Below are 14,745 nucleotides of genomic sequence, written 5' to 3' on the forward strand. Positions count from 1 at the left end.
TCGACCTGCTGGCAATACTCTTTCTAAGGCCTGGACAATATTGCCCTTTTTGGCCCCGAGGCACACAGCTGGTCAGGGACAGATAGCTGTGCACCAAGACACCCAGGTCCTACTCTGCAGCACTGCTGTCCAGTGGGTCGGCTCCCAGCCTGTACTGGTGACCAGGGCTGTTCCTCCACAGGTGCAGGAGACCTACATTTCCCCTTGTTGAATTTCAGAAGGTTCTTCTCTACCCACCTCCCCAAGCTGTTGAAGTCCCTCTGAAGGCCTGCACAACCCTCTGAAAATATCAGCCACTCCTTTGTATCAGCAGTGAACTTGCTGAGGACACATCTGCTCTTTCATCTCATCACTGATCAACAAGTTATACAACACTGAGCCCAAAAGAGAACCCTGGGTGACACCACTAGTGACAGGTCTCCTTACTCTGTACTACTGATCACAAGCCTCTGGGATCTGCCACTCAGGCAGTTCTCAATCCATCCCACTGTCCACTCATCCAACCCACTTTTCTTGAGTTTGCCTATGGGAGGGAAAAGTAAGGTGGGCAAAGAAGAATTTTGCTTGCTTCCCTGAGTATGGATCGCCCTCCTCTTGCTCCTCACTTCACAACTGGTACCTGCTCTTTGCTGGAGGATGGATAGAGGATCTCCTTTCTGTTGGATGCTCCTGTCTTAGGAAGGCCATGGTCCCACCAGTCTTTGTCCCTCTCTGATTTTCTCATACTTCTCAGCCTTTCTAGTTTGTCTTGTAGCTCTGCTACCAGGCTGGACAGGTCATCCACCTAGTCTTACCTGATACAACCCACTGACAGGCTCAGGCATTAACTACAGCCTGAAGCCTGGGTGGCTACATGGGGTTTTTGCATGTTTTTTTGGGACTTCAGTCTGAGACACCGCATCTTTTTTGGTGAGTTTAGGGGGCTCAGTTCCCTGCTGAGTGGGTACCATATATTTGAGTTCTCTCAGCAACTGTAGTGACCAGAAAACTGAGAAAACGGCCTGCTCTGCAGCGCCCTTCCCGCTCCATGTCCTGTTTGCTTGCCCGGGTCGGCTTCAATGTCCCGCGCTGGAACGCTCCCTCCGCGCCTGAGGGGCTGCCGGCCGCGGGCGGGGCTCGGGGCTTGCCACTCGGCTATCCTCGGACTCGGAAACACCGGGTTGGCTATGAAGGCTACGAAGTCCTCCATGAGGTTATTCATTCGATGGTCTTCCTTCTGCTTTCTGCGTTGCATCGCCACTTCGAGGCGAAGCCCTCACATAAGGTCTTGACTGCACGATGGAGACTGAGACCAGCCCACACCCCTACCTTACCCCGTCGCTTTAAATGCCCTCCCGCTGCTCACCGCGCCCTTCCTCCAGCCAATGGCTGTGCAGTTTCCTCTGACGGACGGGCAGAGCAACCAATGGAAGGCATTTAGGATGAGCGCCGACGCGGGTCGTTTTAAGCTTCCCTCCCTCTGCGAGGCTGGCCGAGCAGGCAGGATCTCGAGCGAGTTAGCCGCGTTCGATAGGCTGCTCGTCATGATGGGCAGCTAAATCGGCCAAAAACCAGGCAAGGCGGGGTGGCCGGCCTCGTTGGAGCGGGGCTGCGGAGCGGAGCTACTGAGTGCCACCATGTTCCAGGGTGCTGAGGCCGAGCCTTCTAAGCCCAGCTCCAGGTGGGGCGGTGGGGCACTCTCTGCGGGGCGGGGGGAAGAGTCGTACGGCGGCGCGGAGTCCTTGGCGGGGCTTTGTTCGGGCGCCGGAGGTGCGGGCTCTAGCTGCGGGCCGTGAGGGAGAGAGGGGGGTGGGTCGGGTATACAGTGTTCTGGCCGAGGAGATCGGGCTCGCCCGAGGGACCTCTTGGCCACGTTGGGCGGATGCGGAGCCCCATACCTTCCCTACCGCCGTCCAGAAACCAGCAGGCGCCTGGCGCCATCGCCGTCCCTCAGTTTACTTGTGCCGCGCCCCGGGGACTGGGCGGGGAGTGGCGGCACTGCGCTGCCGTCGGTGCTGCCTCGGGCTGCCTGGGGCGAGCGAGGGGAGCCCCAGGGCCGGGCGGAGCACCCACGGTTGCCGCTCCCGGCCCGACCCCAGAACTCCTGCAGGGCCTCCAGCGCGGAGAGAAGGGCCCAGCGCTGGGGGACACCTTCTCCCGCCGTGCTTCTGCTCACGAAGAGCGAGGGGCCCCAGCTACTCTCTGAGCACAAACGCCTACAGATGTCGGCTTGTTTTCGCCCTACGAAGATGAAGTATATTGCTTTGTTTGGAGGAGGGCAGTTACCCTGAATACTGCAGGGCGTGAGTGCAGTGATTAATCCATCTGCGAGGCTGTCGCGTGGGGAAGGAGGAAGGGTTTCGAAATTGTCTAAGAGTGCTGTGAGTTTTCCCGTATTCCAGTCGCTCCAAGCTGTAACATGGTTTTAGAAGACTTTTGAGGATGATCTGTCCTTGGTGTAGTCTCTGAGAAGTGTCTGTTTTCATAGTAATTTTGAAACTACTTTTAACGCATAAATTGGGTTTCCAGGCAGACCATTGCAACGCGTTAGTTAACAGCGAGCAGAGGTGGCCTTACAGCTTCCTCCGTGTCGCCGTGTCGGGGTGTTTTTGTGGTGCCTGAGAGCAGGCTGGAGCCACTACAGCGCTGTACCAGCGACTGTGGCAGCGCCGCAGGAACTTCCTTTAGCGGGTATGCAGCGTGGTCTCTGAGGCAATTTACCATGTCGACTCATGGCCTGTGCCATCAAGGGTTAAAGTACCTGGTTTAAAGACACGGCTTACTCTGTTCATTCCTTGAACAAAACTTTGTTTAGCGAGAATGCAAATCCTTTTGCATTTCTTGGTACATAGAAGTTGCTCTATTTAAATCTGAGCCTAATTCCAAATCCCTGCAGCAACCGCCACCAACTGTGGAAGTGGGGAAAAAGTCTTCCTAGTGTGAAAATCATGCCTAGAAAATTGTAAACTAGTGTTTGCCTTTTGAGAACTTCATAGTACAGGGGTATTACTCTTAGAAATAAATTATACTAAGAAGATTATAGGTGAAAGCTTTCACTTAATTGTCCAGTGAAACGTGTTTCTAGTCATCCTGTAAATGTGTACAGTGATAGAGCAAGCAACTAGTTTGCTGAATCGAATTAACTGCCTAGTTTTAGTTTTTTGAAGTTTAACAACGACACTCAGTATTAAGCAAGTTTTGCTTTTTCAAAACAAAACATGGTACTATGTCTAAGAGCTTCTAAAAACAAAACAGGACGGAGTTGTATCATTCTGCTATTGTGCTCTATAAAGACGCATTGTATTAACATACACTCGATTTGTCCTGTGTATGAGCAGTTGCACAGCCATTGCAAAGAGCTGACAGTGGAAAATTCAGCCATCTTGGAAATGTAGTACTCATGTTCCTCTGCTCCCATGGGGGCCACTGCAGAGTATCTTGGGGCTTTCAGATCAGGAGCATGGTTGCATAACACAGCTTGCTGTTTGTATGTGAGTGAGCTGTTTAATGAGCCGTGAATATCCATTGATCCCACAGCAGGAGCACCCCAGGACCTCTATCTTGTTTTAGAGACTGCGGTTCCAAATCTCAACACTTGCTTTCTGCTAGCCTCTTATGTATAATGCAGCACTTATCTACTGTATTAGAACAGTCTAAAAACTGGTATAACTTCAGTGTTTAACTTTCAGGCAGGATTAAAAAAAAAATGATGTACCAGGTGTCTTGAAGTAATAAATAAGCCTTCTGTAGGTTGGCTGAAAGGCTCAATGAGGAAAGGGCATTCAAATTTGAGTGTTTTAGAATGTAGGGGATATAAAAAAAAAAAAAAAACAGAAAAACAGAAAAACTAATTAAAATTCCTCAACTCTGCCAGAAGAAAACAAAGCAATTAGTGGGGGCTTTTAAACTTGCAGAATAGGGCTCTTGATTTACCTGTTTTAGAGGAGTTCACAAACTTCTGGTCTGCTGGAAGAGAGGGAGGGAAAGGCAGATTTAGATTTAGACAAAGGGTTGTTTTTTCATGGTTTGAAAGAATAAAGCAATACCTTCCCAAAGGAATAAAGACCCAACATACCTGGCTACAAGAAACAAAAATGTCTCTGTATAAACTGGCATAATACCAATGTAAACTAAAATGACTATAAAGTATAAACTAAAGTTAAAATAGATATGTTAAATTTCTTTGTGCTCTGTTAGAACAGCTCATCTTGGCTAGCTGAGTTTAGCAGGCTGTTTTCCTTTGGTAGGATTTACAGGTGAAATCTGATTTTCTTACTTGGTGGGGTGACCTGCATATCTCACTGCTCTAGAACTGAGCATGTGGTAGTACAGGGAGGCCAGCAGTGCTCTAGAGGCTACACAGGAAGAAAATAGCTTTGTACTGTCCCACATATTTGGTTGGAGGAAGCAAGTGCAAAGCCCTCTCCTCTTGTTGTTATCAGCTGACAGACTTTGTTGCTGTACTTCAAGGTTATTTTTGGTAATTCCTGTCAATGACTTAGTTATCTGACTTTGTATTAGTTCAGATTTTATTAACCTGGTGTCACTGCCATTTGAAAGTTTACGTAACGCTTGGAAGGAAGGTTCCCTTCATTTCGGAGTTCTTGAAATTGAGATGGTGAATCCACTTCGTGTATGTAGAGTCAGGACACAATTTTGCCTGATGCTGGCAGAAAAGGTACTTGTGCTCATTTCTACCTTGTAAGTGCCACCCGTGATGCCTCTGGTTAATTATTCAACAGTAGGGTTTTCATAGTGTGGCTACTAAGTGGAAAATAAGGGGACAGTAAAAGATTTATCAGTGGTGGATTTATTTTGAAGTTTCTTTACTGAATTATCAGGACTTCTAATCTTAAAATGGATTTTCGCTAGAATTTCTTTCTGCAATAGGTCTTAAAACCCATTGCAAGAATGAGAAGTAATTTGATTCTTATGACTGGCTATTTTTCTTTAAAAAAATCTGAATGTAGTCATTTTATTATTCCCTCCTATGCTTGTAGGCATGTGTTAAGCAAACAGTGTGGTAAATTGAATGAATCTGGGCTGTAAGAGACTCCAGCTGTATAAACAGCTTTTTACTCCTTTCAGTCTCTTTGCTGGTATACTTAGTGTAGTTGGAATGCAAGAAGGACTAAATGCAGTTTAAAAATAGCTGAAGAGAATAGGTAAAGTAAAAAATAATTTAAATTATGTGAGAGGAGTCCATTTTAACAGAGGCCCCTTCCCAAACTACTTATTTGTAGAGTTCCCTTTTCTTTGTCTCCTCACTTTAAGGACTTAAACTGCCTCATGGTTTCTGTGAATGTTTGAAATACATAATTTACCTATACAATGTCTGCTTTAATTGTGGGTTTAAGTCTTCTAAAATACGTGGAGAACACAGAGGCTAGTTCAATCCGTAGTCTGTTGGATGCTAAATTGTAAATAGATAAGCTTTGTATGATGTAACCTGTGCTTTGGATAAGGAGTTGTCCTGTCTGCTGAAATTCTAGTTACTCCTTAAGCTAAAGGCATTTATTAAATCCACAATCGTATGAAGAATTAAAATATTGAAATTGGCCACCAAAGGCAGTCCCTCTGAGGCTAGTGCTGTGTATTTAAACTGTTCCCAGACTAAAAGAGGAACTTTTTTCTCCTTCCCAAAAGGCCTACAACTGCATTCTGCATCTTGAGATCTGAAATGCACACAAAGGTCATTTTCTGACAGAGCAGCCAAATATCTCTGCTCTTGTGAAGTTAAATATTAAACTGGAGTAGATCTTGGTACTGAGAGGTACCTCATTTTATACTTGGTGTAGCTTAACTGTGATGACATTCTGCTGTCACAGGGCTAGGGAGAGGAGGGGTTGTAATAATTCACTTACATTTGAATTGTGTTCAATTCAAATGTAAGGGTGGGATCAAGATCTTACAATTTATAACTGTTCTCTTGGTTTAAAAGCAGAGGTTACTTTAGATTCAAGGGTTAAGATTAGAAGTAGTATAATTGAGCTGCTACCTTTGTTCAGTTGCTAAGACTGTGGGTACTTGGTAGCTATAACTGTAAAAATGATTTTTGATACAGAATCCCAGAATCATTAAGGTTGGAAAAGCCCTCTGAGATCACGGAGTTCAACCTTTGATTGCTTGTCAACTAGACCAGAGCATTCAGTGCCACATTCAGTCATTTTGTGAGCATCTCCAGGGATGGTGACTCTGCCACTACCCAGGTCAGCCCATTCCAATGTTCAACATCCCTTCCTGTGAAGAAATTCCTCCTGATGTCCAGTATGTCTTCTCCTGGCCCAACTTGAGGCTGTTTTCTCTTGTCCTGTTCCTTACTCCCTGGGATCAGAGGCCAAACTCCCCCTGGCTACAGCCTCCTATCAAGGAATGTGGAGAGCCAGAAGGTTCCCCCTGAGCCTCCTTTTCTCCAAGCTGAGCTGCCCCCGCTCCCTCAGCTGCTCCTCATCAGATGTGTGCTCCAGACCCATCCCCAGCTCCATTCTCTTTTATGGATATGCTCCAGCCACTTAAGGTCTTTATTGTCCTGTGGGGGCCAAAACTGCCCCCATGGTTTGAGGTGCCTCACCAGTGCCCAGCAGAGGTTGCTGTCGTGGTCCTGGTACAGGCCAGGATGTTATTGGCCACCTGGGCACACCCAGCTCATGTTTAGCCACTGTCCACCAGCACTCCCAGGGCCTTTTTTTTTTTTTTGCTGAACTTCTTTCAAGCATATTTAGATAATCTCTTTCCTGTGCTTTTTCTGTTAATTTTCCAATTAACTTTCCAATTAATTTCCACTGATTCTACTCCCAGATAGTCATTTGGTTCCTTTTTGGGGAGGGACCTGTAGTCTGTTGAACAAGACCTAGGCATTAACTATGGAATTACTACTGAAGGACGAGCATGACTTTTGGTAAGTTTTTAAGAAGTCAGATGATTTCTGCTGTAAGCTCCAATTTTTCTGCAGATCCATTTGATACCCTCTGGTGCAAAGCTTTAGTTTTAATGGATTTGCAGCTTGACTGCTAAAGAATTGACTTTTTGGTATTCTGTCTCTCCATTCTAAACTACAGCAGCTATTGTGACAACTGTTGGTTGAGACTAGCAAATTTTTTAGTAGTTATGAAATATCTTTATTTAAAAGTCAGTGGGTATGAATTGTATCACAGATTCAAAGTTGGTATGTGCAGTTTAGCACAAAGTCCGATTCTGTAATGGTTATTCTTAAAATCCTACCCATCATAATCTCTGTTATTTCTGGAACACCTTAGATAGTGTAGCCATTTGTGTAGGTGGCAGTGTTGGGATCATTCCATGTAATCTTAGATACCTTAATGATCAAGTTGACTGACCAGGAGGTTGGCATTATTTGTGCTGAACTTAAGAATATTAAAACAGCTCTTGAAAAGTAGGTACTTCATGGATATTGTAGAACTACATAAAGTAAATTAAAATCAGGATAGTTACATACAAGGAGAGAATGGGAAGGGGATTTAAAATATGTTGAATGCTATAAATTTCAAATGAACTTTCGTATCTTGTTTCTTATTCTGTGATATAGGGTATTGAAGCCCCCAGGGGGAGATTCTAGTAATCTCTTTGGGAGTACAGAAGAAGTGTCTTCTTCAAGCAGGCCACACCGGATGGCATCCAATATCTTTGGAGCATCAGAAAAACCTCAGAACATTCCAAAAAGAACAAACCCTCCAGGTAAAAGCTGCCCCCTCTTTCTGTGCAACTGGCCTCTGAATTGCAGCATAGAATGGTTTTGTGCTCCTAAACTGGAACACTGGGATCTGTCTTTTTATGTTGCATTCTTACATACTGAGTAGGTTTGAACAACAAATCTCTTCAAACTTCTGAATATATGAATATTTCAGTGATTTGCATGTTCACAGACTTTTTAGCACATTATTCAAGTCTAATTTATTTTCAAATTGAGGTTCTAAGAAATGATGAAAGGAAACTGCTTTTATTGTACCGTTGTCAGCAGTTAGCTCAATTTGAGACCTGCAGGTGAATTGTAACAAAGGATTTCAAGTAGGCAAATACGACTAAGTCCCTAGGCAGCAGGGTTGTAGAAGTCCTTGAATTATATATTTTTTAATTTTTTAATATAATGTGATAAAACTAATCTAGAAAAAAAGCCTTAACAACTGCCTTGCAGGAGGAAAAGAAAGTGGCATTTTTGAGGACTCTAGTTCTGCTCAGCCTCGTCCACGCTTGAATCCACCTGGTGGGAAGACAAGCAATATCTTTGGGTCTCCTGTCTCTCCTAGCATTGTGCGAGCACACCCGAACAAACCCAAGGTATTTGTACTTCTGTTGCTGTCAGATCAAGAAACCAGCAGCTCCAGGGTCCTGTCGTACTCTGTCATGTGCCTATGCTCTCCCTAAGTACAGAACTGAATGTGCATGGAGTGACTTTGAGTTAGACAGTTACTCCCAAAGTCTCTTTGATAGCATGTTATTTTGGGTGTATCAGATCTCTGCAGTTAGTTGTAAAAATATTAGACTGTGGATGTGCATTCAAAAAAAAAAAAAAGAAAAGAAAAAAGCCTTTGATCTTTCTTGTAAGTGAGGTACAGCTGGAGCTCTTGACAGAGCCAAGAGGCATTTAAACTGGATAGGGAGGAAATATTTCTTCTTATTCTGCAGTTTGGCAGATATGATCTTGATGCAGACTTGGGAAGTTGGTGAGCTACAGTCATAAACCTTTGTGGGGCCTGGCTGTGCACTTCAGCTCTCTTAAATACATGTATCTACAGTCACCTTGAAAGCACTTCAGCAGATTAGGCTTACAGTGATCAACAGTTAAAAACTGAACTTCAGATCAGTGGTGTCAGGCCCAGCAGGTACTTGATTTGTACAAGATAGACAAAAGTGTCTCTTAGTTTAGTGTTAGAGTTGTTACACATAGGTTATACAGTTGAGTTTCAATCTTAAAGCTGGGATGTGTAATAGTTACTTGTAGTTATGACCACGTCTGTGTATGGAAAAAGCAGGATACATTACCAGTTACTGTATTTAAGTGCCCTATATGCAGATTTACAACCTGCTGCCCTGCTCTAAGTACTAATAAGTGAGTAACTATTAGGGTGATAATGTTTTGGGCACATCAAATAACATGGAAATTTTTAACATTCTATGAAACTGCTGTGGTTTAGGAATGGTATTTCCCAGTTAGTGTCCCCACTGAAAACACTCCAAAACGTGCCCCACTCATGCTCCCCTCCCTCTTTCCCCTGTGGCTTGGGGGGGAATTGGAGGTTAAAGGTAAAATCATGGGTTGAGATAGGAACAATTTACTGGAAATAGCAATGAGATAAGAAAAGAACAGTAAGAGCAACAAAATTAATAATGGAGTGCACAGGAAGGATGAACAGTTCACACGCGAGGGCTCGCCACATGGAACGCAGCAGTACTCCCACTGCTCAGCCACCACCGCCCACCCCACATCCTGCACATGATGTGCTATAGAATAAGCTTCAGGTCCCTGCCATGCCCTCACTGGCTACTGCAAAAATTAACCCCGTACTGACTGGAACCAGGACAGAAATTGTCATTGTGCTGAAAACAGTCTAGTTTTTCCTGGAAGCTTAGGAAGAAAGGATCAGTCCAATTTAACTTTCTTGCCTTTGTTTTTTTTTTCCTTAAATTTTAGGTGTTGCTAGAGTGCTTTCTTTTTATGCGTGTTCTGAATAGTATTTGGGGCCATATGAAAAGATGAGGAAAAATAAGATTGGGAGCTAGGTTTTGACAGGAGTAGTGCTGTTGGTGGAGGAGAGGGCTTGGCTTTGCTTCTCTGTACCCCTTTGTTGGGATGGTTGCTCTTTCTTTTTAGTTACTTTTTTAGAAATGTAACTTTAATTCCCATGAATTCCTGACTAAATGGAAGGCACCATTGTGAAATTTCTTATGTCATTAATTAGAGCATTCGAATTGTGGGAGATACTGAGCTGTAAAGAAGACATGCGAGTTGAGTTTCATGGGTAGGAAAGCACACTTCTTTGAAGTATGGCTGTGATTTCCAGCAGTCAGTTCAGATTGTTGGGGAAATGGTCTTAAAATGTTATGATTGTTACCTGGCTGTTGGGATACTTGGTGAAGACAGGAATTGCTGCATACGAATAGGATCTTCAAGGGCTGCTTGTATTATAGTTGTGTGTACCAACTTCTCCTGCGTGATAGCAGGCACTTGACAAGAAGGGCAATTCCTGATGTTAAAATCAATGAATCCTTAAGATTGGAGAAGGCCTCTAAAACTGAGTCTAACAGTTAACCCACTGCTGCTGTGCTTACCACTTTGATGATTTAATGTAGCCTCTTCATCCATGTTTCAGTGAATTGTCTGAGATGTGCATCTTGCCTTAACATAGAAGATCTGTTCCCTGCTTTTGACATTCTACAGAAAGTGGAAGGGATGAAGGGCTGCACACAGCTTGCTTTTATTTGATCAGTGATCTAGAAACTTAAAAATGAAGCAAAATTTCCAGAGGGATTTTGTGACAGACTTGCTGTTTGAGAATAATAATACACTAAGATAGTTTTTGATTTCTTTGCAGGATCACATTGTCTTAAAAGAAGAGGAAATACCAAAGAAGCTAGAAGGTCAGCAAGATAAATTATTTTCTTTTTGCTCTTTGGGAAGATAAGCTATGAGGAAGTTTATTGCCCTTCTGCTTAAACATTAGCCTAGTTTCATGTTTTTAGGATAATATGACTGAAAAGTTTAGTCAGAAATCTAATTGCTTGTCTCAGGGAAATGGTTCTCTTCCTCTTATTGAGGAGAACACAGGCATGAGTTGTGATACTCTGTGTCTGTGCGTTTAGACTTTGCTTGATACCGTGTGTGTATATACAAATATGTATGGAATCTGTATATGGCAAAACACCTTATCAGATTATCACTTCCTCTCCTGCTATCTCCTTCAAATGGGTAATTTTGCTTTCTGTAGTTGCAAATAATAAATAGCTGACTGACAAAATTTATTATTGCTCAGCTAACTGTTAAAGAATGATGGGATCCCTGCTTTCAAGCTCAGTATGAAAAGATTGATTGGTACCTTGTATCTCTTAATTGCCTGCAACTGCCAAAATAATTCCGAAGGTGTATTGCTCAGTCTTTATAACCTTAAAAAGGATATGAAAGGTTAGAAAGATTGCTGAAAGAAGAGAGGAATTACTGTGAAAAGTGAAATTCTTTTCTTAATACATGCTTCCTTCAGGAAAAATGAACAGGCAATGAGAAACCTTTGTGTGCTATGGATGGGAGATGTGGGAAAATATGCAGCTGACAGAAGATGAGGCACTTTGTGCACTGCAGAATAGTGAGTGATCTGATGATCTATTATGTTTTCTTTATTGTAGCTACAGAAAATATCAAACCACACCTGGAAGATGGAAGCGAGAAGAAAGCCCTGGGCCAAGAGGAGCGATGCAAGGAGCCAGAACCCAAGATGGACAATCACGAGCCCCGACTAGGGCCAAGGCCACGCTCGCACAACAAAGTCCTCAACCCGCCAGGGGGGAAATCCAGCATTGCATTCTATTAGGGTCATCGTGTCACTGTCACTAATGGAGAAACTCTTGTCTGTGGCGGTGAGGTCAGTTTATACACTATTGCTTGTGAATAGATTCTTAGGCAGATGGATAAGGGTTATGTTAGAGTACGTAGGAAGGATAATCTGGTGATTTGGGCAGGAAGGGCTGGGAGGGAATGGGTGCCTTGTGGAAGATGTGAGTACTGGCCTGCCTGGGCGGGTGGCAGAGCCAGACATTAGTATAACTTTGTGAAAATTTAGTGCTGCTTAGTGGTGAGTTCCTCAGACTGTTAGGTAAGAACATAACTAGCTAGCTTGTGGCTCAGGACGCTCTTGCGGAGTCAGGCTTCCATACAGTCAACATGTCAAACATTGTGAATAGGAAGGGGTCTGAAGGTCACACTTGAAGATTCCGGAGTACAGCAGGTAGGCTGGGCCTTCCTCTAGGCAATGGGATCCTGCTTCCAGCATGAGCTGACTTGCAGTCATGTGACTATAAATGTGTTCTGCTGGAACAAGTAATGATGACATGGTTAAGAGTGTCTTCAGTCATTTTCTCTTTCTTTTTCTCTTTTCTTGCTTGCAGCACATGATTGCTGATACAAGGACAAAATATGTTGAAAGTTTCTTTTGTACTCATAAACAATCATATGTTTGTAAAGATTGTGGTCTTCCCCTGCTTAGATATTCAGGTCTTTTGGATGCCTCTAGTAATTTGCTGATTACTGTGACTAGTTCTTCACATGTGGCAGTCCAACTGGCTGTTTCATGTAGGTGCTTCTAGATGAGTGCTTGTATGTTTTCTGGTAAAAATGTGGATGCAAACGATAGCTTTATGGTACTCTTTGAACAGAGGCAACTTGGAAGTTTACCATGGAGAGTACACTAAGGTGTCAGCAAGGTCTCTCTCACCCAGCCTTTGTAGAAAGGGCTTAGCTTCAGTACAGGTTTTCACTTGGCTTCCTGTGGAAACCAGGACAGTTCTCCTGTCTCCACCACAATGAATTTCCCATTGGTTTTGCCTGTGCTGAGTCTGTTAGTAAATTCTCCTGTCTTTCATCAGCCTTATCTTTGCCTTTGACTGTCTCAGATTTTTGTTGGGAAAACTATGCGAGTTCTCCCCAACCTAGCTTTGTAGTTGATTTTGCTGTAGATTACCTTAGTTGGAAAATCAAAGCCAGCACAAACAGAAGGTTTGTATTACTAAAATCTGTCATAAATCATGTTTGGAAGATGTGCACGTTTTGCACAGATGTTTTTGGTGGAGGATTTGTTCTCTGAATGGGTTTTATGATCATATCCAGAGCTTTGATATATGAATGTTAACTCTTGGTGCTTACTGTTAAATGTATTGAATACTGACCTTTTAAATCTGACTTATCAAAACAGGCGTTGTTCATGTACACCAAAGAACAAGTTGCCTTATTGTGTATATCCACTGCTGTTCTAGCCCACGTTCCCTGGGAACTGCTGCCACTGAGATGGGATGCTGGGCCAGGTGCTAAGCCTTTCTGTGATTGTAATGATTCCTAGGCCGCATAGCTCCCTTGTGTCAGCAGCCGTGGGGGACTGCTTTAAGACTTAGTTGCCTTTTCAAATAGTGAAACATATGGGGCAGTGCTAGGATAGAAACAACCATGGAAAGTAGGGATTCAAATGCCTTTGTACCTTTCAGGTTGGAGCTGCCTGTTAATTTTCCCCCCAGGAAAACAAGGCAGTAGTTCAAACTGCAACCCTGGAATGAACTTAAGTTTCTTCCAAATATGTATTTCTTAGCACCTCCTCCTGAGTCTGTGCTCTCCAGCCTCTGGCTCAGTCTCAGATGCATTAGCCATTTCAGTTCCTTGTTCCAGTACTTGACAGGAGGCTGTTACATAGAAAAGTCAACCAGAGGCTGCTTCCTACATTGTAGGCTCTGGTGTAGCTGATGCTATCTGCAATGCCAAGCATTTGGCATCTTTTATTTAGTACCTAATGTGCATTGGCTTCATTGCCTGTCCTTTAAAGAGCAAATTATAACTAGGCCTTAAATTAGTTAAACTATGTTAAATTTCTTGCATTTCTTTCTTTGAAATGGAAACAATGTTTTCAGCTCTTCAAGTAAGATTGATCTGAGCATTTCTGTGGGGCAGAACGGGATTGGAAATCAAATGCCAGAATATGCAGTTACCAATAAACGAGTATTTTGTTACTTCATTGTGTGCTATAGATGCCTGCTTTTATAAATTGGTCAGTACTGTATTTCACCATAGATACACTGGTGAGTTTTATGGTCTGAAATGGGAAAAATTGCACATATGTTTTCAGGCCTTCTGTACATGGGACTGTGCTCAGGAGCTGTGACACCCTGCTCAAGGCTGCCCATGAGACAGACACCTCTTATCCCTGGAGAGGGGTAGTACAGTAGCAAGAGCTCAACTTAATGCCTTTTTGTGGGCAACATTCCATGATGTTCTGTACCACACTGGGATTCTGTTATGTTCTTCAGCAGTATTGTAAATGGAATTAAATATTCAACTATTTTAAATAGTTAAGGCTATTTGTAGAAAAACATAGTAATTCCCCTTGAACAAGGGATATTCTTTATGTGGAGAATTCATACCCTCACTTGTGTGTTTCTAGTGAGTGCATTAAACACCCTTCATGTGCCAGACTGCCTTGGCTGACAGAGGAGGGAACTCCAGCTCCTGACATCGCAATTCTGGGTGAGCTGAATGCAGTGGCCTCTCAGCCAGGATGTTGTGTCTGTGGCATTCATCCCTGAACTTCCAGGCTATGATGCTCTCACAGCTTTTCAGCCAGCCCTCTGGCTGTGACTTCTGTGTTTGGCCATTTACAGTTCAGAACTCTCCTCTGAAGCATGTACAATTTGGGTGGGTATTGGTATTTTTACCAATATTGCTGGACGAGATGTGCCTTAGCTTGTCTGGCCCTTGCTGCTGAACCAAATAGCAGCAACTGTGGTGTTTCACCCCAGAGACGCTCTTGGCTGGCTGTGTGTTACAGCTGGGCACCTGGAGACAAGTCCAGGCATGCCGGGGCTCCGGTGGCTGCGGGATGGAGCTTCCTCCCATAAGAGGGTCTGCTCCTCAGGTTTACCTCTGATGGAGAAGCTTTAAGGTGATGGTGACGGAAAGGAGTCGGTTCTGATGGAGGGTTCCAATCCAGAGCTTTTATTCTGGCCCACAGGCCTCTGAATCCAGCAACAGCTCCAACAGAACCCCCTGAACCATGTGGT

The 14,745-nt window shown here is 43.8% G+C and overlaps 1 protein-coding gene across 3 annotated transcripts; it reads left to right on the top strand.

The window, feature by feature from the left end:
- Positions 1–1,582: 1,582 nt before the first annotated feature.
- On the top strand, positions 1,583–13,701 carry JPT2 (Jupiter microtubule associated homolog 2). 3 transcript variants are annotated; one of them, XM_084216350.1, is made up of 6 exons: positions 6,088–6,188; positions 6,778–6,877; positions 7,526–7,674; positions 8,132–8,274; positions 10,530–10,575; positions 11,335–13,701. In XM_084216350.1, the coding sequence occupies exons 2-6, from the start codon at positions 6,843–6,845 to the stop codon at positions 11,517–11,519; spliced, it is 558 nt and encodes a 185-aa protein (XP_084072476.1). In that variant the 5' UTR covers positions 6,088–6,188; positions 6,778–6,842; the 3' UTR covers positions 11,520–13,701. The 3 variants fall into 3 exon arrangements, with proteins under 3 accessions (XP_084072475.1, XP_084072477.1, XP_084072476.1); XM_084216349.1 differs by lacking the exons at positions 6,088–6,188; positions 6,778–6,877 and adding an exon at positions 1,583–1,660; XM_084216351.1 differs by lacking the exons at positions 6,088–6,188; positions 6,778–6,877 and adding an exon at positions 1,934–2,233.
- The last annotated feature ends 1,044 nt before the right edge of the window (positions 13,702–14,745 follow it).

The sequence above is a fragment of the Fringilla coelebs genome (assembly GCF_963513975.1).
Source record: "Fringilla coelebs genome assembly, chromosome: 16".
NCBI classification, from domain to species: Eukaryota; Metazoa; Chordata; class Aves; order Passeriformes; family Fringillidae; genus Fringilla; species Fringilla coelebs.

Coding starts and splice junctions, on each gene's coding strand:
- JPT2 (XM_084216349.1), top strand. CDS start 1,617: ATGTTCCAGGGTGCTGAGGCCGAGCCTTCTAAGCCCAGCTCCAG. Junction 8,275..10,529: donor CACACCCGAACAAACCCAAG/GTATTTGTACTT, acceptor ATTTCTTTGCAG/GATCACATTGTCTTAAAAGA. Junction 10,576..11,334: donor AATACCAAAGAAGCTAGAAG/GTCAGCAAGATA, acceptor TCTTTATTGTAG/CTACAGAAAATATCAAACCA.